This window comes from Pleurodeles waltl, chromosome 6 (assembly GCF_031143425.1).
Source record: "Pleurodeles waltl isolate 20211129_DDA chromosome 6, aPleWal1.hap1.20221129, whole genome shotgun sequence".
NCBI classification, from domain to species: Eukaryota; Metazoa; Chordata; class Amphibia; order Caudata; family Salamandridae; genus Pleurodeles; species Pleurodeles waltl.
Window position 1 is genome coordinate 670,329,175 of NC_090445.1, and position 27,582 is coordinate 670,356,756.

The following is a 27,582-nucleotide window of genomic DNA, read 5'->3' on the forward strand; positions in this document are numbered from 1 at the left end:
TTATTTGTAGTAATATTTGTGAGCTGCTACTATGCTACAAGTATTGAAAAACACATCACCATACCTGAATATTAGATGTAAACACATTAAGAATTTGAATGGGTGTGTCTGTGCATGGTCAGTGACCTGACCAAAAAGAGGGAGAAAGAGCTGGAATTGGGTCATAAATTCAAATCTGTTACGAACAGGAGCCCCCAGATTACGTTTAGCCCAGGGCCCCCAAAATCCGTAAAATGCCCCAGGGGAGTACTAGGGCAAAAGTATGAAAAATGTGGTTGCAGAAGTAGGGAAGAGGATTAGGCTGCAGTTGTGAGTAGCTGGGAGTGTATATCTTATGAAGATGGTTCTTCTCCTGAAAAGCGTTTGCTAAAGAGTTTACGACAGGCGTGGAGCTTTACATGGGACAAAATTGAGTCATGGTGGCCAACATCTCCTCACTGCTGTTACTAAAAAGAAGTTGGAATGGGAGAGCTGGCTTTTAATCAACATGACAAGTGCTAATCTGAGTAAACACGTCTTTTTCATCCCACGCTTTCAGTAGCTGAAACATACTATTATATGGTAAGCAGGGAACACGAGAGGGGCTTAAGGGGCAGCGGGAAGAGAGAGGAATGTGGATTTGTTGGTATAGTAAGTGGGATAAAGCACATTACTTTGTGAAATGACCAACATTTTTTAAGTCTTTCCAGAGATAGGGAGAAAGTGTGGACGTGTTTTTGCATGTGTGTAAAAATTCCTGGTGAAATCCGACAGACTCCGCACCATACCTACTGAAAGCACCTGAGACCATAGGATGACAACGTATACATTTTAAAGCGACTTCAAGTTCGGCATCTGTGTGAATTTTTGGTGTTGGACGATTTATGGCTTAAAATCTTCTCCAAAATCATTGCGGGCATTTTGCAGTTTTATATAGCGTGAACTCAACCATCAGGCATCGAAGTGCTTTACAGGAGCACCAAATAAATTACACAAGTGCAGATTCATTTTTTGGCGGGGATCTGGAGATTAAGGGCCAGATGTAGGAAGGCGTTTTCATGGTGCAAACTGCAAAAATCGCAGTTTGCGCCATGCAAACAGCCTCCTGCGATGCACATTCACAATTTGCGAGTCGGTACCGACTCACAAATTGTGAATGCGACTTTCAAATAGGAAGGGGTGTTCCCTTCCTATTTGCGACTTGCATCGCAATGTAGAATTGCTTTGTGACCGCGAATGCAATTTGCAGTTACCACCAGTGTCACACTGGTGGTAACTCATTCGCAAAAGGGAAGGGGTCCCCATGGTACCCCTTCCCCTTTGTGAATGTTGCCAAAAAGGTTTTTTCAGAGCAGGCAGTGGTCCAATGGACCACTGCCTACACTGAAAAAACGAAACCAAATTGTTTCGTTATTTTTTTTTTTTTTGCAACTCGTTTTCCTTTCAGGAAAACGGGCTGCAAATTTTTTTTTTTTTAAACTGCTTTATTGAAAAAGCAGTCACAGACATGGAGGTCTGCTGACTTCAGCAGGCCAACATCCCTGTGAGTGCAGGGACTCGCTATGGGGTCGCAAAATGCGACCCACCTCATTAATATTTATGAGGTGGGTCTTTGCGACCCCATAGCGAGTCGCAGACGGTGTCTAAGACACCGTTCTGCATCAGGATTGGCGATTCTGAAATTGCGAGTCGCACCGACTCGCAATTTCAGAACGCAAATTCTGATCTTGCTACACCTGGCCCTAAGTGAACTGTCCAGAATCACGGGATGGTGAACCGACGCAGATACTCGAACCTTGTTCCACAGTTACAAGCGGAGTAGCTTTGGTGCTATGCCATATTTGAGACATCTGTTGACGGAGAGCATTAATTACAGTAAGAACGCTTTGGATAGCATAGACCCAATGACAACAAGATTAAATAAAGCATGTGAAATGTAATCAGGAAGAACATGGTTAACGCTTTTACACTTATAACATGCTGGCTGAAAAAAACATGCAACATTTACTGTTCTAATGTGTACGAAGCAGCAAAATGATGCAGTACCATAAGCTGTCTCAAAGTGTTCTTTGCAACCTCTTTTGGTCGCATAATGCACTGCAACCTACAATCATGAATTGCACACATCCCCAAAGAATTTCAGGTGCCGTTCTGAAAAATGAAGCACAGCGCACATTTTCTGAAAAGTTTTACGCTGTGCCTTCTGCTTATGAGGGAAGGGAGACAAGAGTAATATGCTGGCTGAAAAAAAAATAAGTAGCAACATCCTGGAAAAAGCAAACACTCAGAGAATGCTGGATTTAGTAAAGCATGTGAAATGTAAGCAGAAACAACATGGTTAGGTTAGCTGAGAGTAAGAATGCTCTGCAAATAAAAAGGGAAGCTTTGTCGAGCACGAGAAGGAAACCAAGGAAAAACCAGTCCCCCAAAGAACAGATAAACATCACAAAGCATAATTATACTGTACTTAGTCCCTGCTCTCAAAGAAAAAACGTATGTAATGACTGACCACTAGCAAGCAAGGATTTTTAAATTACACTGCAACAAACAAATGAAACGACTTTAAGCCCACAGAAGAATACTAGAAGTATACAAGAGACCGTACGCTTACACTCGACCTAAAAAGGGCTCAGCATTATAGGAGACGGGGAAAGTCCAGCAGCATAGGGGTTAACAACCACACAAATATCTCATATGTAAATGCTTACTTACTAAAAGATATAGGTCCAATAAAGCTGTTCACAAGCATCGCAAGTGTTGGACTTTTTCCCTTTTGCAAGGTCATCTCCAATCTTTTTGTCTCCTTCCTTCTATTTTTTTTGACCTATTGTTGTTGGCGTTAGGACTCTAGGCACTTTATCAATGCTAACCAATGCTAAAGTGCATATGCTCTCTGTGTAAAATGACGTGTACATTGGCTTATCCATGATTGGCATATTTGACTTGCTAGTAAGTCCCTAGTAAAGTGCACTAGAGGTGCCTAGGGCCTGTAAATCAAATGCTATTAGTGGGCCTGCGGCACTGGTTGTGCCACCCACTATGGCTCAGACCTGCCACTGCAGTGTCTGCGTGTGCAGTTTTAACCTGCCAATTTGACTTGGCAAGTGTACCCACTTGCCAGGCCTAAACCTTCCCTTTTCTTACATGTAAGGCACCCCTAAGGTAGGCCCTAGTTAGCCCCATGGGCAGGGTGCAGTGTATGGTTAACGTAGGACATATACTAATGTGTTTTACATGTCCTGATACTGAAATACTGCCAAATTCGGCTTTCACTGTGCAAGGCCTATCTCTCTTATAGGTTTACATGGGGGCTGCCTTTAAATATTATTAAAGTGCAGGTCCCTTTTGGGAATAGATGGGCATTTGGAGTTTGGGGTCTCTGAACTCAGAATTTAAAAATGCATCTTTTACTGAAGTTGTTTTTGAAATTGTGTGTTCGAAAATGCAACTTTTAGAGAGTAGGCAATTTCTTGCTTAAACGATTCTTTGACTCTGTCTGTTTGTGGATTCCGTCTGGGTCAGTTTGACAGTTGGGCTGTTTGCACCTCTCTCTAGACAGTGGCACAAATGGTGCTGGGTGTAGCCTGCATATCCTGATGAGCCATCTGTGATAGGAGCGAAGGGAGGAGCGGTCACTTACACCTGAAAGGGCTGTGCCTGCCCTCACACAATGCAGTCTCCAACCCCCTGGGGGGTGTCTGGGGCCTGGCCTGGGTAAGGCAGGATCTTGAAAACAACAGACTTTCCTTTGAAGTAGGCCTACGTAAAAGGCAGAAAGGGGTATAAGAAGAGCACCCAAAACCTCTGAAAATTAGACCACTTCTGGAATCAAGATGAACCTCTGCCAAGGAGAAGAGTTGAATTGCTGAGGAGAAGTGCTGTCCTGCCTGCGACTGTGCTTTGTGGAGCTATCCTGCAGTTGCTGCTTCTGCCTGTGAAAAGGGACAAAGACTGGACTTTGTTGTGCATTCCTGCTTATGAAGAATCTCCAAGGGCTTGAGCTGAGCTTGCCTCCTGTTGGTGAAGTCTCAAGGCCATCAAAGACTTCCCCTGCCAGCACCTGGACTCTCTGCTGAGACTACTGCCCTGCCAACTGGTGCACTATCCAGTTCCTGGGCCCTTGAAAGGTTAAGCTGGCAGACAAAGACTGAAAATCCAAGCACAGACTGCCGTGCAGGGAAATTTTCAAAACACCTTCCGTGACACGGCTGATAAACGATGCGCCGCTGGCTTCGCGGCTGAAATCAATGCTCCATCTGCATCGCAGCTGGAAGACTGATGCAACGCAGCTGGAGAAACGACGTGCAACACCCACTAAGGGAGGTTGATAACGCGAACCCCACACAGCACGGTTTTGGGATACCTTGCGACTAGATTTTCAACGCAACATCGCTGGGCGCGGAAAAACAACACAAAGCCTGCCTGAACCCAAGGTGTCTGTCTGGATTGACGCATCGCCCTCTTGCAGGAGAGGAGAAACGACACACAGTCTTGCTTACGAGTGAGAAATCGATGCATCTCTGCCCTTTTCTGACGCACACTCGCCTGTGTGGTGTTATTTTGACGCTACCCAGGTACTTTTGTACGCTAAGAACATTCTCACTGGTTTCTAAAGGATTTAAGACTCTTATTCTTTGAAAATTCATAACTTGACTTGTGTATGTTGGGTTTTTGTCGTTTTGGTCTTGTTTTGTTTAGATAAATATTATCTATTTGTTTTTTCTTAACCTGTGTTGTGTCATTTACTGTGCGTTGGTACAAATACTTTACACCTTGCTTCTATAGTTAAGCCTGCCTGTTTGTGCCAAGCTACCAAGGGTGTGACCGGGGGTTAACTGAGGGTCATTCTTCTTTACCCTTGCTTGGACAGGGGGTAACCTGACTGCCAGCCAAAGACCCCATTTCTAGCGGCAAGCAATAACATGAAGCTAGCATTTGCTACTCCTAGGTACCCCTAAAATAAGTTTATCTACTCCATACAATTGTTTAGATGGAAAGTTCTGCATAAGTCATTGGTCTGCATCAGATATGATTATATGTTCGTTTGAATATTGTCATGTGCCACATGTTGGTGAAGAAGCTATATAAAGAGGATTTGTTTCATTTGTAACACACACACACACAAAACACGTTTTCCTCCCAAGCCCCCCACCTTGTCACACCCCATCTGCCATCCTTTGTCTATCTAGAACCGAAGAATTTTCCATACCTGTTGTTTTCGTCTCAGACAAGGGCTCCTTGTAAAAATGTGGATCTTCTTCTAACTTAATAGATGTAAGTACTGGATCCACTAAACAAAACAGAACATATACTTAATACTGTTAACAATTAAATAGCCTTCTGCCTGAAAATGAATGAAATGTTGATTCTGTTTTAAAATATTCAAATACACGTGCCGGGAAATGTAACACAAATCTCCTCCACAACTGTTTTAATCTAGACAATTTCATTTGTAGTCCTATGTTTATAATGTATTTCTTACTGTGGACATTCCCACACAATCCTTTAAAAGTCATGTACACTGTTTACAGACCCTTGGTGAGCGTTTAACATGACAAAGTAACAGGAAAGTTTCAGTACTGGCCAAGGAAGGATTACATTTTACCATACACTGCTGTTTAACATCTTCATGGGACAGACTCATAAAACAATGTGTGCACTTAAAACAAACTTATACAAAACAGGTGCCTCTTCTCTAAATCACAGATATCTAGGGCCAGATGTAGCAACCGGTTTGCATGTGCGACATGCTAAACGGCCATCGCGATGTAGAGTCACATTTTGCGAGTCAGTACCGACTCGCAAAATGTGATTCCGACTCGCAAATAGGAAGGGGTGTTCCCTTCCTATTTGCGACCACATCGCCATGCTGAGTTGCTTTGTGACCGCGAAAGCGGTCGCAAACCAACTCGCAGTTACCACCCACTTGAAGTGGGTGGTAACTCATTCGCAAACGGGAAGGGGTCCCCATGGGACCCCTTCCCCTTTGTGAATGTTGCTGAAAAAACGAAACCAAATGGTTTCATTATTTTTTTGAATTGCAACTCGTTTTCCTTTAAGGAAAACGGGCTGCAATAACAAAAAATTAAAAAAATGCTTTGGTAAAAAAAGCAGTCACAGACATGGAGGTCTGCTGTCTCCAGCAGGCCACCATCCCTGTGAGTGCAGGGACTCGCTATGGGGTCGCAATTTGCGACCCACCTCATAAATATTCATGAGGTGGGTCTTTGCAACCCCATAGTGAGTTGCAGAAGGTGTCTGAGACACCATTCTGCATGCACTTTTGCGAGTTGCAATTTGCGAGTCGGTATGACTCGCAATTTGCAAGTCGCAAAATATTTTCTTGCTACATCTGGCCCCTAGTCTCTTAAATCAAATTGTGAGCATTTACAAACACAGGTGGCAATTTTTACCTTGCTAAGGAGGGAGGACAAAGAAAGAAAGGTGGGAATAATACCTATAAAATAAAGCTATTTCATAAGAAAGAAGGACAGGAAGTGACTGTAAGACATGAACTGTAGAGGTAGGATACATTAAAGCTGTTCAGTATCACTGAATATCTCACAGTGGGTTGTCACAGAAGCAAGAGCGCAATTTAAAATGGACTGCATTACTCGCAAAGTCTTTTTGTAAAAGGGATCAAAATCCTCCCATTCCAAATACACTTTGATTGAGACTGAGACCATTATCTACACTTCAAATATCCAATCCTTATCGAGCGACTCCACACAGATGGGCCACACCGGGTATATCCCCACCTCGCTGTCCCAACCTTCTCACTGCCCTCTGTCCATTTCCACTCTTATCTTTATTCTTTCCGAGCACCTTTATTGATTTCATCATTTGACTCCCCTCGGTTCTTCCTATTATATTGCTTTCTTCAACATTTGCCTTGCTTTCCCCCTGTCGTCTCCCTTCTGTTGATAACCTTTTCTGCCACTGTTTACTGATTGCAGTCAGTGTTCACCTTTTATATAACATGTTATTTGAATTTGTATTTTATTACATATAAGCTTTTTGAGTTCCTTTGTAGAGCATTCTAAAGTTCTTGAGGCCACCGTCACAATACAGAGAACGGTGTACATAAAATAAAAACAAAAACATAGATTAAGAAAGTAATTAATCACTAAGTATAGGGTATGGCAGCAGTCTGAATACTATGGGGTATTTGAGAACTCCAAAGAAGCTAATGCATGCTTATATGACACACAGCATTTCTTTCACACACCTACCCACGCACCCACCACACACATATCTTAAATCAACATTCTTAAGAACTTCATAGACTACCAATGCAGGACAAAATACCATTCAAATGCACCTATCACACCTATGGAACTATATATTTAAGGTCTACTACCACACATTAGTCAGGAGGCTATGAGAGGGTCCCCATTTAAAGGAGCCAACATGGATTGTTGTAAGCTCTCAGAATGCCACTGCCTACATCAAAGCATTATATAACTCACTATGTTGCATGTGGGAAGAGAGAAAGTTACTGATTTCCTTATTCTTTACAAGTGCGGCATGTTTGCACTGACTTTGCATGTTAGGCTAGTGCAATAGCGAAACCATCCCCATACATTTCACTCAGAGAGATTGGGTCAACTGTGTTGAGTTTTTCAGAAATAATAATAGGACAACAGGAAAGTTGTCATCAGCAGTGACTGCGTTTTTCGGATGTAGGATGTGAGGAGGTTGCATTGAAGGAAGTTAAGCATAGCTAAGTCCAGTTTGCAAATGGTTGGATGAAAAAGCAGAGCCTCTCCATCAAGATTCTGAATGTTTGCATGCGAAAGAGAATGGTGGCTAGTATATACCTCTGAGGATGCCATACTACATTTTGCAGGTTCTTGATTTTTATTAGCAATCCTGATAATTTGCCACCTGTAACTCATAGTGGAAGAACCCCACTTGAGGACCTTATCCTGAAATGACGTGTGTAGCGCAGATCCAATACAGTCCTGTGTGGTCTGTACTGTACTGTCAAATAATGGATGCGATATCTTTGTCTGTCATATGGGAGGCATCACATAGTATTTCTTCTGTTCTTTTCAGTATGGCAATCTCCATGACGCAACCTAGGCTGGAATGTGATTGATAGTTAACAAGGTTTTTGTATCTTAAAGCTATTGGAGCGCTGAATACCAACACGCTTCAAGGCTATTTGCATCCATGTTTACCACCTTATATTACTGTGGATACACCGCAGTGCAGTCTCTTCCCTGACTTCATTCTTGTACTGATATTTACTTTTCTCCTTCTATTGTCCAATAGACCCAGATGGGTGGCACACAGTTTATTTTTTGGTCGGTCCAGAAACTGGAAAACGTTGCCTCTTGCATGGCCCTGCACTCGTCACAATTTAAAGTTCACGAACCAGGTAAATTCAGGGCTGTTTCAATAGGGGTTTTGTTTATATGTTGGTGAGTGAAACATTGTCAGCTATTGCTGCGCTCAATGAATTAATCAGTCTATCACAAATGGAGTTCTCACAGAATATATGGTTGTGCGAAGTCAATTCAACTCTTTACACAAACAGAAAGAAAACAAAACATGTGCGTTCACAGGTGTCATGTATTGCTTCTGTTTCTAATAGGCAGATCAATATTTTCTCACCTATGGGGCTGTTCATCTTTTCTTTTCTATTGACGTCTTGGTGCTTGGTGTAATAGGTCTCATCCTCGTCTTTTATGTGAAAAGACATAATCTCATATCCTAAAAAATAAAAACACATTTAAGTGTAATTTCAGAACAGCAATATGCATGCAATAGGTAGGGATTTTCTTCAGGAACAGAGTGTGAATTGAACAGAGCAATTGAACAGAGCCACTTTTAACATTTTCTCTAAAAAGATTTATAATGCTCTGACCAAGAATTTATCTGGAGCTAATAATTTTCTTTCTTGGAAATAACACATCAAACTGAAAAACATAGTTTTGTGATCTAACCGAAATCCTTGACCTACCCATCAGAAGGCTGTCTGGGTCCTTGAATATGGAGACCTAGCAGTAAACTTCACAACTCCCTCAGAACCAGTATCAACCAGTACACAAAACCTACTCCTAGTAATAAAAACGTATTCATGTAACCCCACCAAACAGCCACAACTCTAGCTTACTGCACCTTCAATCATGCAAGTGTTCCAAGTGAATCACACCCATACTTTGTTACTGTGTGACTGTGTCCTTTCAATGCTAGCCCTCTGTTTAGAAACGCCCCTTAAATATCTGCAAGTTATTTCTCCAGCTCAAGTACTTTTACAGGTGCAGACAGCTTGTAGACCCTGAACTGACTTAAGATCTTAAGCTCATTAATACAGGAGCCACAGTCAACAATTTGTATAAATGTGCCTTTTCTATGCTGATGCTAGAGTATTTTTAATATGAAGAAAATTAATGCAATAACGCGCAGAATTGACATGTAGGTCTCATAAGAAAAATATTGCTTTTAAATTGCAGAAAAACATACAAAGCAGCCATAATTACACACATTAGGCTTGAATAGCTGATGCAACAATTTCTGACAAGTGACCTGGTTCAAGAATGTGAAGTGTTATCTTTCTGATCTTTCCTTAGGCATATTTTTCATAATAATACATCGTAGTTGTTTACCCCTGCAAATGTTTCTACTTACACAAAGTACACTGTAGAATAAATTAATAACTAGCTTGTATTTTAGTGAGGTAGAAGTTTATACTTTAAAATGCAATTTCGTAAGGCAAATGAATGATGAGAAAGGCTGTGAGATTATACAATGTAGCTGATAAAATTGTTTCACTTAACCCTGCTGAGGACCATTGTACTCTTAGTGAAAAGACAAAGGACTGTTACTGTTCCCATGAAGACACGAAAGATGACTGGCTGACTAAAGAATGAAGAAGCAATGTGTTACAAACGCTTAGATTATGCAGTCCATATTAGTGTGTGTGTTGTTAGTCTATGCTCCCCATGCTGAACTCTACTGAGTTTCTTGAACTTCTCTTAATGGAAAGTTCTGCTTTGATTAATTCTGATATTTGACACTGAAGCTTTATTCTTTGACTTTTCTGATTGGAGCTCTTTTTGGGTTTTAACTTTTTTCTCTAATCCCCTAACCATCCTCATTCTTAGATAGGGACTATTTCCTTTATGGAATGCGTTTTATACATTGATTATGGCTTATTGATTGCTTATTTTGATCACTGACTATACTGATGATTGATATTGATGACCCAATAAAAATGACCTATTACAAGATTTGATTAATAAAGCTTTTAAACTCACATCAACTCTCATTAATGACTGAGAATATAATTGAAATTGTGATAATAAATTAATTTATGTATAGCTCCTGGTTAAACTCATCTAACATCAAAGATCTATATGGCCCAGAGAAAGCGGGGATTATTCCTTGATGAGCTGGTAAGCCTTATCTCATAAATCAATATTTAAACCGAGATCCCCTCTCCAGCACCGATATCCTTTGAGAGTCCTGATTAATTGCACCTGGAGAACTACCTCCTCCTTCCTACGTTTCCCTCTTTGAAGAACATCACTTTCAGATATAAAGTGTACCAGTATGCTTGTATGTGAAACAGGGTTGCTCTGTTAGGTGCGCGGTAGTGGGATAGTTCTGTCAATACCACATTTGTCTGGTCACACAGAGGAAGTGCCACTACAGAGCTAATCCTGAGTCTTTTGAGTCTTGAAAGCTGTTCTTGGACAAGAAGCATGTTGCTTTTGGGTGTACCGTGGAAAGGGTAGTCGCCAAAAAGGGAGAGTCTTACATTGTAAAAAGTACACATTGGGCAGCAAATCTTTCCTAATGAATGCTGATGTTAAAAATCCCTTTCACGCTAAGCTAAGGCCTTACAACCAAGATACTTAAAAACAAATGTAAAAACAACAATACAAAAACAACACATGGAATAGAAATTCCCATCTTTTCTGAAGATATACATCCAAGAACACATGCAGCCCATACTTGCAGGAAAATTTCAAAATGGATGCAGATAGGCTTTCAATTTTTGTTATTGGCATAAACAAGAAATCTGTTTTATAATTATTTCTAAATTAAGAAGCCCTTTCTAACTAAATTGCTGCAGAGGGGTGAAAAGCAGACATGTAATGTATCTGAGCATCTGTGACGTAATGAGAAAGGATCAATGACTGACCAACAGCCCGAGGTCCATTATGTGTCAGTCGAAGTTTAAATGCAACTAGCTCAAACTGGGATGGGTTATTTCCCATACATATGCAGCACTGATTGGCTCATGGAACAAGAGGACCTCACCTGGGTTAGGCCCAATTCTGCTTTCTTCGACCTCTTCACCAGTATGGTCAATTAGAATCAATACTGGCTCTTCATCTACCCTCATGCAAAAGAAAATCAGATGTAACAAATTACCAACTGCAATGTATTCCAGAAACAAACAAAATGACATACTTAATCATAGCAAGGTGATACAAAGGTTACTTTTAAATCAACAATGTAAAAAAATGTTAGTCACAGTGATATAGATTAGTTGTAACTGTAAATGTCATGTCTTTAACTCACACAAGATTACAGTTTTTGCAGTTATGTGACTGTTAGAAACTGGGTCTCTAGTTGGCAGAGGTATACACCCTGTCCAAGTAGGGACCACAATCCTAGATAGGGTAAGTTTCAACACAACCTAAATTATCCTGTGCTCACCCTCTAGTAGCTTGGCACAGAGCAGGCAGGCAGGCAGGCGTAACTTAGAAGGCAATGTGTAAAGCCTTTGTGCAGTAACTCATACAGTAACACAGTGAAAACACCACAAAAAGTATTCTACACAAGTTTAGAAAAATAGATATTTAGCTGAATAAAATACGACCAAAATCCAATATTCACAAGAGAAGATATGCATTTTTAAAGATTAAATGTAGAATAGCACTTAGAAACACAGTTGCTCCGGCTGGGGTTACCACGACTCCATGGCAGAGTCTCTTCCACCAGTCCCATGACACTCATGAGGAAGTGTGGACCGGTTACAGAGCCGCACAGATCCCCGAGTACAATATCTTTGAAACAATGAGGAAACAAAGAGGTGCACAGAGTCAGAGAGGTGAAGCGTCGCTGGAAATGGTGCAGGGTTGGTCTCTTATTGCTACCGGGAAGGGAAGGCGTTAGTTCCTGTTGGAAAATGGCTCCTTGTTGCAATTACCCCATCACTTTTTACCTCATATTGATGCTGACTTGACTGAGAAGTGAGCTGGGATCCTGCTAACCAGGCCCCAGCACCAGTGTTCTTTCACTTAAAATGTACCACTGTTTCCACAAATGGCACACCCCTGGCACACAGATCAGTCCCTTGTAAAAGGTACCAGTGGTACCAAGGGCCTGCGACCAGGGAAGGTCCCTAAGGGCTGCACCATGTGTTGTGCCACCCTAAGGAACCACTCACTTAACACATGGACAATGCCAGTGCAGATTGTGTGTGTGGGTGGGGAGAAAAAGGCAAAGTCGACATGGCATCCCCCTCAGGGTGCCATGCCCACAACCCACTGCCTGTGGCATAGGTAGATCACCCCTCTAGCCAGCCTTACAGCCCTAAGACAGGATGCACTATACTACAGGTGAGGGCATAGCTGCATGAACACTATGCCCCTACAGAGTCTAAGTCCATTCTTAGACATTGTAAGTGCAGGGTAGCCATATTAAGTATATGGTATGGGAGTTTGTCAAAACAAACTCCACAGTTCCATAATGGCTACACTGAATACTGGGATGTTTGGTATCAAATTTCTCAGAATAATAAACCCACACTGATGCCAGTGTTGGATTTATTACAAAATGTACACAGAGGGCATCTTAGAGATGCCCCTGTATTTTACCCAATCCTTCAGTGCATGAATGACTGGCCTCTGCCAGCCTGCCACTGAGACAAGTTTCTGACCCCCTGGGGTGAGAGCCTTTGTGCTATATGAGGCCAGAAACAAAGCCTGCACTGAGTGGAGGTGCTTCACACCTCCCCTCTGCAGGAACTTACCTAGCAGTGAGCCTCAAAAGCTCAGGCTTTGTGTTACAATGCCCCAAGGCACTCCATCTAGTGGAGATGCCCGCCCCCCAGACACAGCCCCCACTTTTGGCTGCAAGTCCGGAGGAGATAATGAATAAATTAAGGAGGAGTTAAGGAGGAGTCACCCTCCAGCCAGGACAGCCCCTAAAGTGTCCTGAGCTGAGGTGACCCCTGCCTTAGGAAATCCTCCATCTTGCTTTGAAGGATTCCCCTAAATAGAACTAGCAATGTGCCCCTCTCCCCACAGGGAGGAGGTACAAAGAGGGTGTAGCCACCCTTAAGGACAGTAGCCATTGGCTACTGCCCCCAGACCTAAACACACCCCTAATTGAGTATTTAAGGGTGACCTTGAACCTAGGAAACCAGATTCCTGCAACATGAAACAAGAAGAAGGTCTGCTGACCTGAAAGCCCGGCAGAGATGACGAAGACAACAACTGACTTGGCCCCAGCTCTACCGGCCTGTTTCCAGACTCCGAGAACCTGCACAGCGATACATCCAGCGGGACCAGCGACCTCTGAGGACTCAGACGACTGACCTGCACCTAAAGGACCAAGAACCTCCTGTGGACAGCAGCTCTCTCCAAAACTGCAACAAAGAAACCATCTTTAAAGAGACTCCAGCCTCACTCCGGAAGCGTGAGTCTCAACACTCTACACCTGACACCCCAGGCTTGTGTCCAACGAACCTGCACCGCAGAGAGGAACCCAGGCGACTCCCACAACGTGGACACCCTGAGACGACCTCCCAGAGGCTCCCCTTGACGCGACTGTCCGGTAACAAAAGAACCCAACGCCTGGAAGAAGCACTGCACCCGCAGCCCCCAGGCCAGAGAGGAACCAACTAACAGTGCAGGAGTGACCAGCAGGCGGCCCTCCTCCTAGCCCAGTCAGTGGCTGGCCCGAGAAATCTACAACCCGACACCTACTTTGCACACTGCACCCGGCCGCCACTATGCCGCTGAGGGTGTATTTTGTGTGCCTGTTTGGGACCCCACCAGTGCTCTACAAAACTCCCCTGGTCTGATCACCGAGGACGCAGGTACTTACCTGCTAGCAGACTGGAACCGGAGCACCCCTGTTCTCTATAGATGCCTATGCTATTTGGGCCCTACTTTGACCTCTGCACCGGACTGGCCCCATGTTGCTGGTGCTGGGTGTTTGGGGTTGACTTGAACCCCCAATGGTGGGCTGCCTATGCCCAGGAGACTGAATTTATAAGCGCTTTACTCACCTGAGAAACTAACCAATACTTACCTCCCCCAGGATCTGTCGGTTTTTGCAGTGTCCACTTTTAAAATAGCTATTTGCCATTTTTGCCAAAACTGTGTACATTACTGTTTTAATTCGGGGTTCCATACTTACCTATGTCAAGTAACTTACAATTTATGTACTTACCTAAATTCTGAATCTTGTGGTCCTAAAATAAATTAAGAAAATAATATTTTTCTATATAAAAACCTATTGGCCTGGAGTTAAGTCTTTGAGTGTGCGTTCTCATTTATTGCCTGTGTGTGTACAACAAATGCTTAACACTACCCTCTGATAAGCCTACTGCTCGACCACACTACCATAAAATAGAGAAATAGTATTATCTAATTTTGCCACTATCAACCTCTAAGGGGAACCCCTGGACTCTGTGCACACTATCTCTCACTTTGAGATTTTGATACGGAGCCAACTTCCTAGAGTTCCCTACTGCTAGGCAGGGGAGCTGAGGCACTGGTTACTTACGGTTACAGAGGAGTGGATGCAGCGTCGGTTGGGAGGTGTTGTTTCCTTACGACACAGCGAGGTCGAGGGATCCAGCAGGTCAAGACTTGAAGTGCCGCATTCATGGGGTCATGATCACACCACAGGGCCACAGGTGCTGCAGCGGACTCAGGTACCACAGACATCGTGATACATCTCTCTGGACTCACACTGTGGCTGGACTTCAGGGGTGCTGCAGCAGCATCGGGCCTGCAGCGGAGGTCGCAGACGGGGAGGAACACGCCTCCGGTGCAGGCTGCGGTGGTCCTTAAGTCATTCTGGTGCACTGGTTTCTTCTTTGTTTCACCAGAACTCACTGCCAAGGGCCCAGGAATTGGATCTGAACAACCCTTAGCAAGTCAGGACTCTCAGCAAGAGAGCCCAGGTGCTGGTAGATAAAGTTTTTGGTGTCCCTGAGACTTCTCAACAGGAGGCAAGCTCAGTCCAAGCCCTAGGAGATCATTTGTGGGGGAAGGCACAGTCCCTATAGCAGAGTCCGTGAGCAGCAAGCAGCAGGGCAACAAGTAGAAGAGCAGACCTTCCATAAAAGCAGTCCAGTTTGGACCTTTGGGCAACACTGTAGTCTTTCTGACAGAGTTCAGCTGCACGTCCAGAAGTGTCTCTTTTGAAGGGGGGTCACAGACTCAGTATATATACCCAAATGTGCCTTTGAAGTGGAGGAGGCTTCAAAGAGTGGTTTTGAAGTGCACCAGTTCCTCTTTCAACATAGTCCTGTCTGCCAGGAGTTCTGTGGGGGGTTATCAGTTCTTTGTGTGAGGTCAGGTTACTAACCTTTGAAGTGTAAGTGAGAGCCTTTTCACCCTTCCTGCCCAAGAAGATCCATCAGTATGCAGATGTCCTGTGTTTATGGCTGTCTGGGTGGAATGCACAAGGAGGAGCTGTCAACCAGCACAGACCAGACATGGATTGAGATTGTAAGGTACAGAGAGCAGTAAGTTCAGAGAAACGCCTACTTTCTAAAAGTGGCATTTCTAAAATAATAATGTTAAATCCAACTTCACCAGTAAGCATGATTTCTCTCAACCAATCCAACCACTTAAAAGTACATAAGGTAATTTCTAATGCTGTCCTATGAAAGGAACAGGCCTCACAATGGTGGAAAATGACTTTGGGAGTTTTGCACTACCAGGGTATGTAAAACGTATTAGTACATGTTCTGCCTTTTACTTACATAGCACCCTGCCCTATGGGCTACCTTAGGGCCTACCTTAGGGGTGATTTATGTGTAATAAAAAGTGAGTTTAAGGCTTGGCAAGTAGTTTTGAATGTCAAGTCGAAGTGGCAGTGAAACTGCACACACAGGCCTTGCAATGGCAGGCCGGAGACATGGTTGAGAGGCTACTCATGCGGGTGGCACAATCAGTGCTGCAGGCACACTAGTAGCATTTCATTTACAGGCCATGGGCACATATAGTGCACTTTACTAGGGACTTATAGGGTATATTAAATATGCCAATTTTGTAGGAGCCAATGTCACTATGTTTAGGGGCACTTTAGCGCTGGTCAGCAGTGGTAAAGTGTGCAGAGTCCTAAAACCAGCAAAAAGGAGATCAGAAAAATGGAGGGAGGCAAAAGTTGGGGGAAGACTACCATTAGGCTGTCAGGTCTAACATGTGCCCTCCCCCCCTCTTCGCCCCCAAGCTGAAGGTAGGGAGAGCTACCCAACTTCTTTGGAGCTCTCTTCACTAAAGGTGAAGAATTTGGAGAGACCATCAGCACTGGCTTGATCAGTCCCCGGGCGATGCTTCACCGTAAAGAACATTCCCTGAAGGACGATGGACCATCTCAAGATTTTGCATGAGCCAACTGAGCTGCCAGTGGTCTGTCGAAACCTGAAAGTGAGTCCCAAATAGGTATGTTCTAAGCTTCTTCAGTGCTCAGACCACAGCAAATGCTTCTCTTTCAATGGCACTCCACCTATGTTCTCGTGAAAGTAACCTTCTGATAATGAAGGCTACTGGTTGGTCTAGGCCCTCCTCATTCAGCTGTGCTAAGACTGCCCCTATTCCATGCTCTGAAGCATCCGTGCACCATGAATTCCTTGGAGTAATCAAGGGCCCTGAGCACAGGTGCTGTGCACAAGGCTTCCTTGAGAGTATCCAAGGCTTTCTGACAAGTCTCTGTCCAAATCACCAACCTGTGTTGCTTCTTAGAAGTCAGCAACGGTAATGGGACAACAATGTTACCATATCCCTTAACAAATCTTCTGTAGTAGCCAGTGAGGCCTAGGAAGGCTCTCACTTCAGTTTGGGTTTTAGGTGGTTGCTAGGCCATGGTGATTTCAATCTTGGCCTGCACAGGCTGCACTTTGCCACCACCTACTAGGTGTCCTAAATACACCACAGAACTCTGTCTAATCTGGCACTTACTGGCCTTCATTGTCAGGCCTGCCTGTTGCAGGGCCTGAAGCACCTCTTGGAGGTGATGCAGGTGTACCTCACAGCTGTCACTGTAGATGGCAATGTTGTCCAAGTAGGTGGCACAGAAAGCCTCCTTGCCAGCCACGACCCTCTTAACTAATCATTGTAAGGTAGCCTGGATATTCTTCAAGCTAAAGGGCATCACCCAGAATTGGTAATGGCCCTCAGGGGTCGAGAATGCAAACCTCTCTTTTCCTCCTTCAGTCAAGGCGATCTGCCAGTATCCGGATATTAAATCAAAAGTACTGAGGAATATGGATCGCCTAGCCTGTCAATGAGCTAATCAGCTCGGGGGATGGGGTGTGTGTCAGTCTTGGTGATGGAAATGAGACTTCAATAGTCCACACAGAACCGAAGTTCTGGTTTGGCGCCCGGCGGGCCAGCCTTTGGTACCAACACCACAGTAGTGGACAAGGGGTTGCTCGAGGGTTCAATCGCCCATGGAGCTAGCATCTTGGAGAACTCCTCCTGGATGCTGGCTCACAGCCTGTCTGACAACCTGCAAATCTTGTTCTTTACAGGGGGGTGGTCTCCTGTGTCCATAGCATGGATGTACAGATGTGTGAGGCTAGGGGCGAGTGAGAACAGTGGGCCAAACTGCTTCAGCAACTGGTAACAGTCACCTTGTTGCTTTGGGGTCAGGGTGGCAGAGAGGTTGACACCCTCCACTGACCACTTGTTTTCCTGTGCAGAGAGGAGTTCAGGGAGAGGTTCACTCTCTTCCTCCACATCCTCATCTGCCCCAAGGAGCAGGCTCACTTTGGACATCTGATTGTTCCAGGCTCCAGACACCCCTGACTCACTTCCCGGGCAGCAATGGACCGTGTGGTCAAACACACCCACTCAGGCAATCCCATCATCTCCAAGTGACACCTGAACTCTACCTCCCTCCAGGTAGTGTGCTCCAGGTCCTTGACTAGCAGATAATCTACAGGCATGGCAGGGCTCAAAGCAACTTTCTCAGTACCAGACCCCCACCCCCCACTCAAAGGGAACCAGAGCTGGTAGATGGCTCTCATGATTGTTGGAAACTATGACTTGGTGGAATGTGTTTGGAAGGACCTGCTCTGCCGACACTTAACAGTTGTCATGCTGGCTCATGTGTTATGGAGAGCCTCCACCTGTTACCCATTAATGGTGACCTACTGCCTATACTTGGAAGTATTGGCAGGTGTGTGGGCATTTGGCACCATATCTTTCTCCCCCAGGGACAATAGGGTTACCTCTGTCTGGTCACCAAAGCTAGCTGGGACTGTCTCCTCTCCAAGCGCTACACTGGCCAACCCAGGTGTCCGCCGATCAGTGGAGCGCTGTGCCCTCCTGGAACATTTGGAGTCACCCTTAGAGTGGCCATACTTGGAGCACTTTGTGCATTGTGGTACAAACCTCCCTGTCTTATGGAAAAAACCTTTATTTTTAGGATGAGACTGGGACGGTTACCACTACTCCCATGGGAATTATTTTGGGGGCCTCTTTCTTCTGGTGGGAACCCTCACCACCTTTGTTGACCCCCCCCCCGATACCATTTTGGACAGTCTGGTGCTAGTCCATCTCTTCATCAAGCTTCGTGGGATCAGTCAGCTTACTGTCAACTCTGTAAAACAAGCATGTGTTCTCTCAAGAATAAATTGTACAACCCTACATAATCATTAACTTTGTTGGTCTGGACCCAGCCACTCATTGCCTTACTGGAATAATCAATTAAATCTACCCAGGATTGGTTAGGGAGCTTCTGACTGTCCATGACTCTTTGGCAGCTCTCGGGTTGTTAGCCCAAAATGGTTTCCATGGGAGTGTACTTGGTCTGGTCCCCAACCTCTAATGTTAGAAGTGTGTCCCTGCCAAGTGTTGGCATGTGTTTCCAGAGACCAGCTCCCCAGTGCTCTTCAGGAACCCTGTGTACTTTCAGTGCAACTTCATAAGCAGAAAACCACTTATCAATGTCATCCCCCACCACATAGCTGGGCACCAAATCCTTGGGTATACAAACCTTCTTGTCTCAACCAGGTACTGCATGTAGGCTGCCACCATCACTGCTAGAATCTGCCTGCCTGGCCTTGAGTTCCAGCTCTTTCAGGCTCTGTTCATGAATCAGAAGTAGTTTATTTTCTGCTAAGGCTCTATCGGTCTGCTTGGCTAACCCTTTCAAAATTATATTTTAAACTTTGCCACCTGCAGCTGGAACTCTCTCTCCTTTCATCTAGGGTCAGGTCATGACAGAGACACTGCTTCTTGCCCTCCCAGATAGCACAATTCCAGGGGTGTCCCCCTCAAATGCTACCGGTAGCTCCTCAGAAGAGCCATTCGCAGGCTCCACCAACGTATCGTTCTCTTGGGAGTGGGACTCTGCCCAAGCCCTCAGTGCCATATGAAGGCCAACCTTCTTGGTGGCTCCTCGGGTAGGCACCCCAATCCTTTTGCAAATGTTTTTCAACTGGTTAGCAATGTATTCCTCCAGCTGAACCAGGTCAAACTCCAAGGCTCGACTTGTAGAACCAGCCAGAGACACGATGTGTAGGATGTATTAAAAATACAAAGCAGGGAAAACCGCAGAAGAAGAAAAAAAAACGAAATGGTCTTTAAATGTGGGTAGGTAGTTTACAGGTACATATTGTATGGCACTGCACAAACACAAGTCCTATCCTCACCGCTGATCACCAATGTTAGAAACTGGGTCTCTAGTTGGCAGGGGTATGCACCCTGTCCAAGAAGGAACCACAATCCTAGTCTGGGTAAGTAACAACACAACCTAAATTATCCTGTGCTCACCCTCGGTAGCTTGGCACAGAGCAGGCAGGCTTAACTTAGAAGGCAATGTGTAAAGTACTTGTGCAATAACTCATACAGTATGACAGTGAAAACAGAACAGAGCCCATAGGAACCAATAACTTGGACCTCGCAGTTCAGAACTTAAACAATCAGATCACTAACACCACTGACCAAGTCACCGCCACCAAATCAGCCAAAACACACAGATCGACGGAACTGGTACACCCCATACCTCAGTACATCAAAACTCAAATGCAAACAACTGGAAAGAAGATGGCGCAACAGCAAAAACCCCACCGACAGACCCACCCTCGAAGCAGCCCTCAACGAATACCATCAACAGATCAAAGCAGCAAAGAGAGAGGCCCTGACCCATTGCATCAACACCAGCGCCAATCAAACCAAGGAACTCTTCACCATCGTCGGAGAGTTCACCTGCCCATCAGTCAAGGAAAACGCGATCCCTTCCCCTTGCAAGAACTCTGCGACACCCTCCCCAACCACTTCCACAACGAGATAGCAACCATCTACAAGAACTTTGATGCCCAATCCTCCAACCCCCGCAGCCTCTGACTGACCACCACTGTCGACTTCCCGATCAACACCTGGAGACAGCTCCGTGCACAAGACACAGCAACCCTCATAAACTCCATCCTCTCAGAAACACCTACCAACCCCGGCACTCACTGACTCTGCAACCTAGTAAAAAAGACGAGATCAGACCTTAACTCACCGACATCATCAATGCCTCCCTAACCACAGCCACCTTCCCCGATGCCTGAAAACATGCGGTTAGACCCCTCCTAAAGAAACCCTCGGCAGACATTAACAAACTCCAGAACTACTGTCCCATCTCACTGCTCCTATTCCCCTCCAACTGGAAAGGCCATCAACCTTCAACTTATCAACCACCTAGAAAGAAACAAGTTGCTAGACTCCTCCTAATCAGGATTCAGATCCAATCACAGCACAGAGAGAGCTCTGATCACCGCAACTAATGACATTTGCACCCTACTCAACAGAGGGGAATCAGCTGTCCTGATTCTGCTCCACCTTTCAGCTGCCTTCGACACTGTCTCCCACCACACTTTCATCAATTGCCTAAGCCATATTGGATTAACAGAAAAGGCGCTCAGATAAATGGCATCCTGTCTCAATGGACACACCCAGAAAGTCTGCCACCACCCCTTTCACATCTCAAGTCAAGCACATCATATGCAGCGTGCCCCAAGGCTCATCCCTCAGGCTCACAATCAGACACTGACATCGCAGGCTTCCACAACATCAACGTCTTCTCCTACACCAAGGACACTAAACTAGTCCTATCGCTCTTCACGGACCCCTCCGCAACGAAGGTCAGCCTCCACAACTGCATGAAAGACGTCTCAGCATGGATGAGGAACAACTGCCCTTTGGAAGGACTCCTGGTGGCTATTAGAACTCAGACCCATGTCCACACCGAAAGACCATGCCCGCAACGTTGGCATCATCCTAGACAGCAAACTCTCCATGAAACGACAGGTCAATGATTCGCAAAATCTTCAAGTGGCTACCCATCAACACAAGGAAGACTGTGATGCATGCCCTCATCACCAGCCAAATGGACTACCGCAACACACTCTATGCAGGCACCTCCACCAAATTAAATCAAAGATTCCAGTTTATCCAGAACGCAGCCACCAGTCTAATCCTCAAGCTACCCAAGAGAGTCCACATCACCCAGCCCCAGAAAGACCTCCACTGGCTCCCGGTCCAAAAGAGATACCAATTAAAGCTCCCGACCCATGCTTACGAAGCCATCCACAACCATGGACCTGCCTACCTGAACCACTGGCTACACTTCCACCACCACCCAACAAGGAACCTGTGCTCTGAACACCTAGCCCTCGCACAGACCCCTGTGTACGCCACTGCTACTCCAGAGGAAGCTCCTTCTCCCATCTCCCACCAAGGCCTGGAACCCCCTCCCAATCCACCTCTGCAACTCGCCCTCGCCTACCGACTTCAAGAAGGGATTAAAGTCCTGTTTCTTCGAATGAGACCCGCAGCAAAGCGCCTGGATACCCTCGCAGGTGATAAGCTGTGCTCTATAAATAAAACTTGATTGATTGAGTGAAAACACCACAAAAAGAACTTCACACCAGTTTAGAAAAATAGCTAATATTTATCTGCATAAAAATACCAAAACAGTAAAAATCCAACATTCATAATAGAAGATCCAAATTTTAAAAGGTTAAATGTAGTATAGCGCTTAGAAACATAGTAGCTCCAACCAGGGCTACCACAACTTTGTGACTGAGTCGCTTTCCCCCAGTCCGACGCCACTTGAGAAGAGTGCAGGCCGGTTGCGGAGTCGCACAGACCCTGAGTACCTTGGAAGCAATGAGGAAACAAAGATGTGCACGGAGTCAGGGAGGTGAGGCATGGCTGGAGCCAGTATGAAGTCGGTCCCTTATTGCTATCTAGGACACAAAGCATTGGTTCCTTACTGCTAGGCAGGGGATCTGAGGTGTCGGTTACTTACTGTTGCAGAGGAGTTGAACCGGCGTCGGTTGCGAGGCGTCACTTCCTTACGACACAGCGAGGTTGATGGACCCAGCAGGTCAAGACATGAGGCATCGCCTTTGAGGGGGTCGCAATCACACAACGGGACCATAGGTGCTATGGCAGAGTCACAATCGGGTGCCACGGACGGCATTGACAAGGAGCTCTGGACTCAAGATGTGGCGGGACTTCAGGGGCGCTGTGGCGGCATTGGGCCTATGGCGGAGATCACAGTCGGCTCCAGTACAGGTGGTGGCGTGGCATCAGAGTGTCGCGCTGGTCCTGAAGTTGTTCTGGGCGTCGGTGCACTGGTTTCTTCTTTGTTTAACCAGAACACACTCCCACGGGCCCAAGGGCCCAGGAATTGGGTTTGGCAACCCTTGGAAAGTCAGGACTCTCAGCAAGAGAGCCCTGGTGCAAGCGGAGGAAGTCTTTCGTCTCCCTGAGACTTCTCAACAGGAGGCACGCTCAGTCCAAGGCCTTGGAGATCACTTGCGGAGGAAGGCAAAGTCCTTCCAACAGAGTCAGGGAGCAGCAGGCAGGAGGGCAACAAGCAGAAGAGTAGTCCTTCCAGAAAACCAGGCCAGTTGAGTCCTTTGTAGGCCTTGAACCAACCATGTTATCAGCATCACTTAGGGGGATGGATTCTAATATGAGTTATTGGCAAGGTATGGATGCCTAGAGATGGAAAATATGCTACAGCAAGTCATAACTCTTTGCTTTTTGTGAGTTACCATTCCACTTCCAAGATAACTTGATGTAAATGTTTTTTTTTCATAATTTGTATTAATGTGAATTTTACTGTTAAAAATTACAATTACAGTAAATGTGATTATATAAATTAATAAGTATAATAATAATTAGGATTATATTAAGTACACCAAGCAACATTTATAAATGTTATAATTACCGTGCAGCGTCATTAAGAAGGCTGAAACAAACACATCCTGTCCCTCTGACCCCCAGTGTATAATTAGTTCATGGTCTAACGTCCAACATGGAGTTACGCTGACAAGCTCGCAGGACTTTGTTAGAGGCAGCTCAAGTAAGGAATAACATTCCACTGTTAGACATTGTGAGAAATGTAGAAAGCAACACGGTTCCCAAAGTATTTTACCACAGAAGTGCAGGAGCCTGTTCACTATGAAGAGGGATTCACAGACTATTAGGGAAAACCTGGAGCTAGTGTCAGTGATGATGCTGGAACAGGGGATTACACAAGTAAACACTTAAACAGAAGAACATCAATAAAGACAAGCATGTATGCTGAGGAATGTATATTTTTTGGAAAGTTAAAATGTACAAGGGAACATCAACACATGCAAAATTAATCAAGGCCGCGAGCTTAGAGTTGACAAAATGGTTCGATAGTGTGCAACCATTAATTGTGATTCAAAGATCTTAGCAGTTTGTAGTGGAGACATAGTGGCTGCAGAAGCCCATTATCATGCATCTTGTTTTAGGAACTATACAAGGATTAAAGCAAAGGAGGAAGATCATGCATCTAGCATTCAAACTCATGATCACTACAAAAATATGAGAAATGAAGCATATGATTAACAATTTCAATACATTAGAACTGTGATTCTTCCTAACCCAGAGGAAATACATGTGACTACTCTCAATGAAAGGCTTGAAACCCACATGACATGCAGAGGAATACAGGGATTAGACAAATCAACCAATAAACATATTAGAAGAAAATTGGACCTCAAGTTCAGTGATAGCCTCCACCTATTCCCAGACAATCAAAGACAATTATTGGCCCAACTTGATAGTGTCATGCTACAGGATGTTGTAAGAAAAAAACAGTGTTTGAAAAGAGAATTATCAGTTTTAAAGGTTAAGGCAACAGACATGAACAAGATCACTGATAATACATCATCGCACATAAGAATAATGATTTTAAAAAACTTGATATCAACACCATGGCCATATCATCCATCAGACATTGATAAAGATTAATTTACAGTGCCTGATTACCTTAAAAAGGTACTACTAGGGCTTCTGATTGTAGATCCAGAAAACACAAAGCTGTCCAAAAGGGTCGCCTTACTTATGCAATCATTCAGTTAGGACATTATATATGCAGTTAAAAATGGCCAGCAGAAACTCCCCAAGCAATTGTTGCTCCCATATGCCATAAAAACACTGACAGGCAGTGCTGAAATCATGAGCAATCTAAACAGACCAGGTCATGGGGTTTCATACTCACAACTGGAAGAAAATGATACAGCCTTATGTTTTTAGAAACATGTTACTAACTTAACCAGATTGTTCTTCTAGCGGACATTCAGCCTCATGTCTTCACTAACTTAGCATGGGATAACATTGGTAGGCTGGAAGAGACTCTTACTGGTAAGGGGACAACTCATCAAGTCAACGGAATAGCTGTGCAGTCCAAGTTGTTTGTACCACAACCTTTTAAAGCTCCTCTCCCAAGCACTGAGAAACAAAAGCAAAGAACATTGACCACCACAAATACTGAAGAATTGTTCATGAATGTTTCTGGTGAACGAGTTGGGCTTCAGCCATTGATGACGAGTACCGAAGTCATGCCAGAATGTGTTGCCCAACTGAAGCTTGCACAAAATAAGAACATAATCTGGGTTGTTACAAGAAAAGAAGCAAGCCTCAAACAGATAATACCAAGTTGGACAGGATTTAACATCAGTACTAGAGACCTAGTTAGTGTATCACAGGATTCCATTGGCTACTTGCCAACCATTAATGCCCCTGCAACTGAGATGACAAATGTATCTGAAATTTTGAAACAGTCAGAGCTGATAAGGGAGTCACTGCATTTGGTGAAAATTGTAGTGGTCATGGATCAAGCTCTCTATGTAAAAGCAACTGAGATTGTATGGACGCATAAAGCAACGTATGACAGAATCATTCTTCGAATGGGCACCTTTTACATCATTGGCAATGTCATGTCCATTCTTGGAAAATTCTTTCAAGATGATGATTTTTGCGACGTTTGCACTGAAGCAGACATGAAAGCAGAGGATCAATATCATCAGTAATAGACGGTCCTATGAACAATTGTGCAGTTCAGGTGCACACGTGTGTGTATGAAGCTATGTTGAGACTGGCTTGATTATAATTTGTCCCCTAGGTGGAGAAGAATTACAAAGGGAATTTCCAGGTAGTCTACTCCTTCATTGAGGATGTTAATGACTTTGCAAAAAGACCTATGCCAACAGAGATTAGACAACATCTTGCAGAATGCTGCCTTTGCCAAACTAAAACAACTTTGGGATGTATTCCCGGAACATCTTTGTCATGCCAATGGAGATCTCTCTGCATTTTGGATGTTGTATGTGGATATTATTGAAAATGTCTTGCTAGCTCTGCTGCGTGCACTTCTTGAGAAGGAAATTGGCATTTACATCTCACCGCCATACACTCTATGATCTCATGGTGTTTTGCGTATGACACAATGACATCTTCCTGTTTACTGTTCTGAAATGACATTACTTGCAGTGAAACATCCAGAGATACACCATAACTCCATCAACTGATGTGTTTCAGTTCAACTGTCAGATGCTAATCAGTTTCGACGAATTCCGGTCAATCATGTGATAGAGGTAACAGTCAGCAAAGACACATAGACTCAAGGTGGTACGACAAGGTTCACCCTCAAGGTGGGTGCTGTGAAAAGATATAGGACATCTGAACACAGAAGCACCTTTTTGGGTCAGATAAGGAAAATAGTTCGTAACAACATATCACATCTTACTCATGCAGACCAACATAAGTCACAAATTGAAAAAGACGAAGATAATGTTACAAGAGCTGTTAGTCTGGTTCAAAGCTGAATAAACCCATTTGTTGGGCCACATGATCTCATTAGTCTCTCCACGGCAAAAAAGGCATCTCAAGACATAGTACCCAAAATAATGAAGGCACATGAAATAGGTGAACAGTGCTATACAGACTTCAAACTTGGGCGACCTGAAAATAATCCACCTATTCAGAAGTTTCATGATACAATGAAAATGAACAAACTAAAAACTTTCATTAACATGTCCAAGAAGAAGGCAATGAACAGCAATAGCAGGACAATCATCATGAAAGCAGATAAAGCACTATTTGGTTGAATCATTGTGACAGCACAGAATCGGAAATTTCAAATTGCGGATGTACGCTCTCATCCCTTAGGACCTTTACCATGGGATTTAGCAACTCCAGAAGGTCTGTTGTGAAAGACAAACAAAGCTGCTATAGCAACATACTTGCAGAAAAACGTTACAGCTGTTGAGGAAATGCCTGAAAATTCAGCCACGCTGATTGATGGTATGGTTCTTGTTCAGAAAGTAAAGGGAGAGGAATCAAACTTTGGTGAGGTGGCTAGGCCTGTCTTGTCCATGGCTTGCGGGAAGGAAATAAGAGTCAAAGATTCCATGTTGTGTTTGATACGTACAATGAGACGACTATTATGAACAGCGAAAGGACAATCATAGGGGAAGAACTCGGGCACCAGTTACAGAGCATCTCACCTTCCCAGATTGTCAGACAGTGGAAGAAATCCCTAAGTCACATAATGAATAAAAAACTCTCATCGCATTTCTTGTTAACAAATGGAAGAGACCAGAGTATGATGTAAAACTTGGGAATAAAACACTGTTCACGAACTGTGAAGATAAATGCTACAAAATCATATCTGAAGGGCCTGATCTCAACAGTACACATGAAGAAGCAGACGGTTGTTTGTTGGTGCATGCTGCACATGCTGCTAATGAGGGTTATGAGGCAGTAATGATAAGCTCAGATTACACCAGTGTTTATTATGAGTTTGGGATTCCATGACAGAAACATGGCTAAATTGTTTCTGAAATGTGGTACTAAAATACGCATGGGAGTCCTTGACACTGGGAAAACAGCTTCAACTCTTAGTGAAAATGTTTGTCAAGCTATGATAGGTCTCCATACGTTTACCGGATGTAACACAGTAAGAGCATTTGCGTGAAAAAGAAACTAAGTACATTTAAAATCCTGCCTGCCAACAGACATACAAGAGGAAACATTCTCGCAGCTCAGAGACTAATGGGATCTTTCTGAAGAACTAATG

At 44.3% G+C, this 27,582-nt stretch overlaps 1 protein-coding gene across 2 annotated transcripts in view; it reads right to left on the bottom strand.

Annotated features, from left to right (window-relative positions):
• LOC138300138 (zinc finger protein 684-like) overlaps positions 1-27,582 on the bottom strand; it is a 150,669-nt gene that overhangs the window by 32,451 nt on the left and 90,636 nt on the right. For both annotated transcript variants that reach the window (XM_069239076.1, XM_069239075.1), the window contains exons 6-8: positions 11,254-11,328; positions 8,599-8,697; positions 5,189-5,269 (exon numbers count right to left, since the gene is read on the bottom strand). In XM_069239076.1, coding sequence (XP_069095177.1) covers positions 5,189-5,269; positions 8,599-8,697; positions 11,254-11,328 — 255 coding nt within the window. The remainder of the gene's footprint in view (positions 1-5,188; positions 5,270-8,598; positions 8,698-11,253; positions 11,329-27,582) is intronic.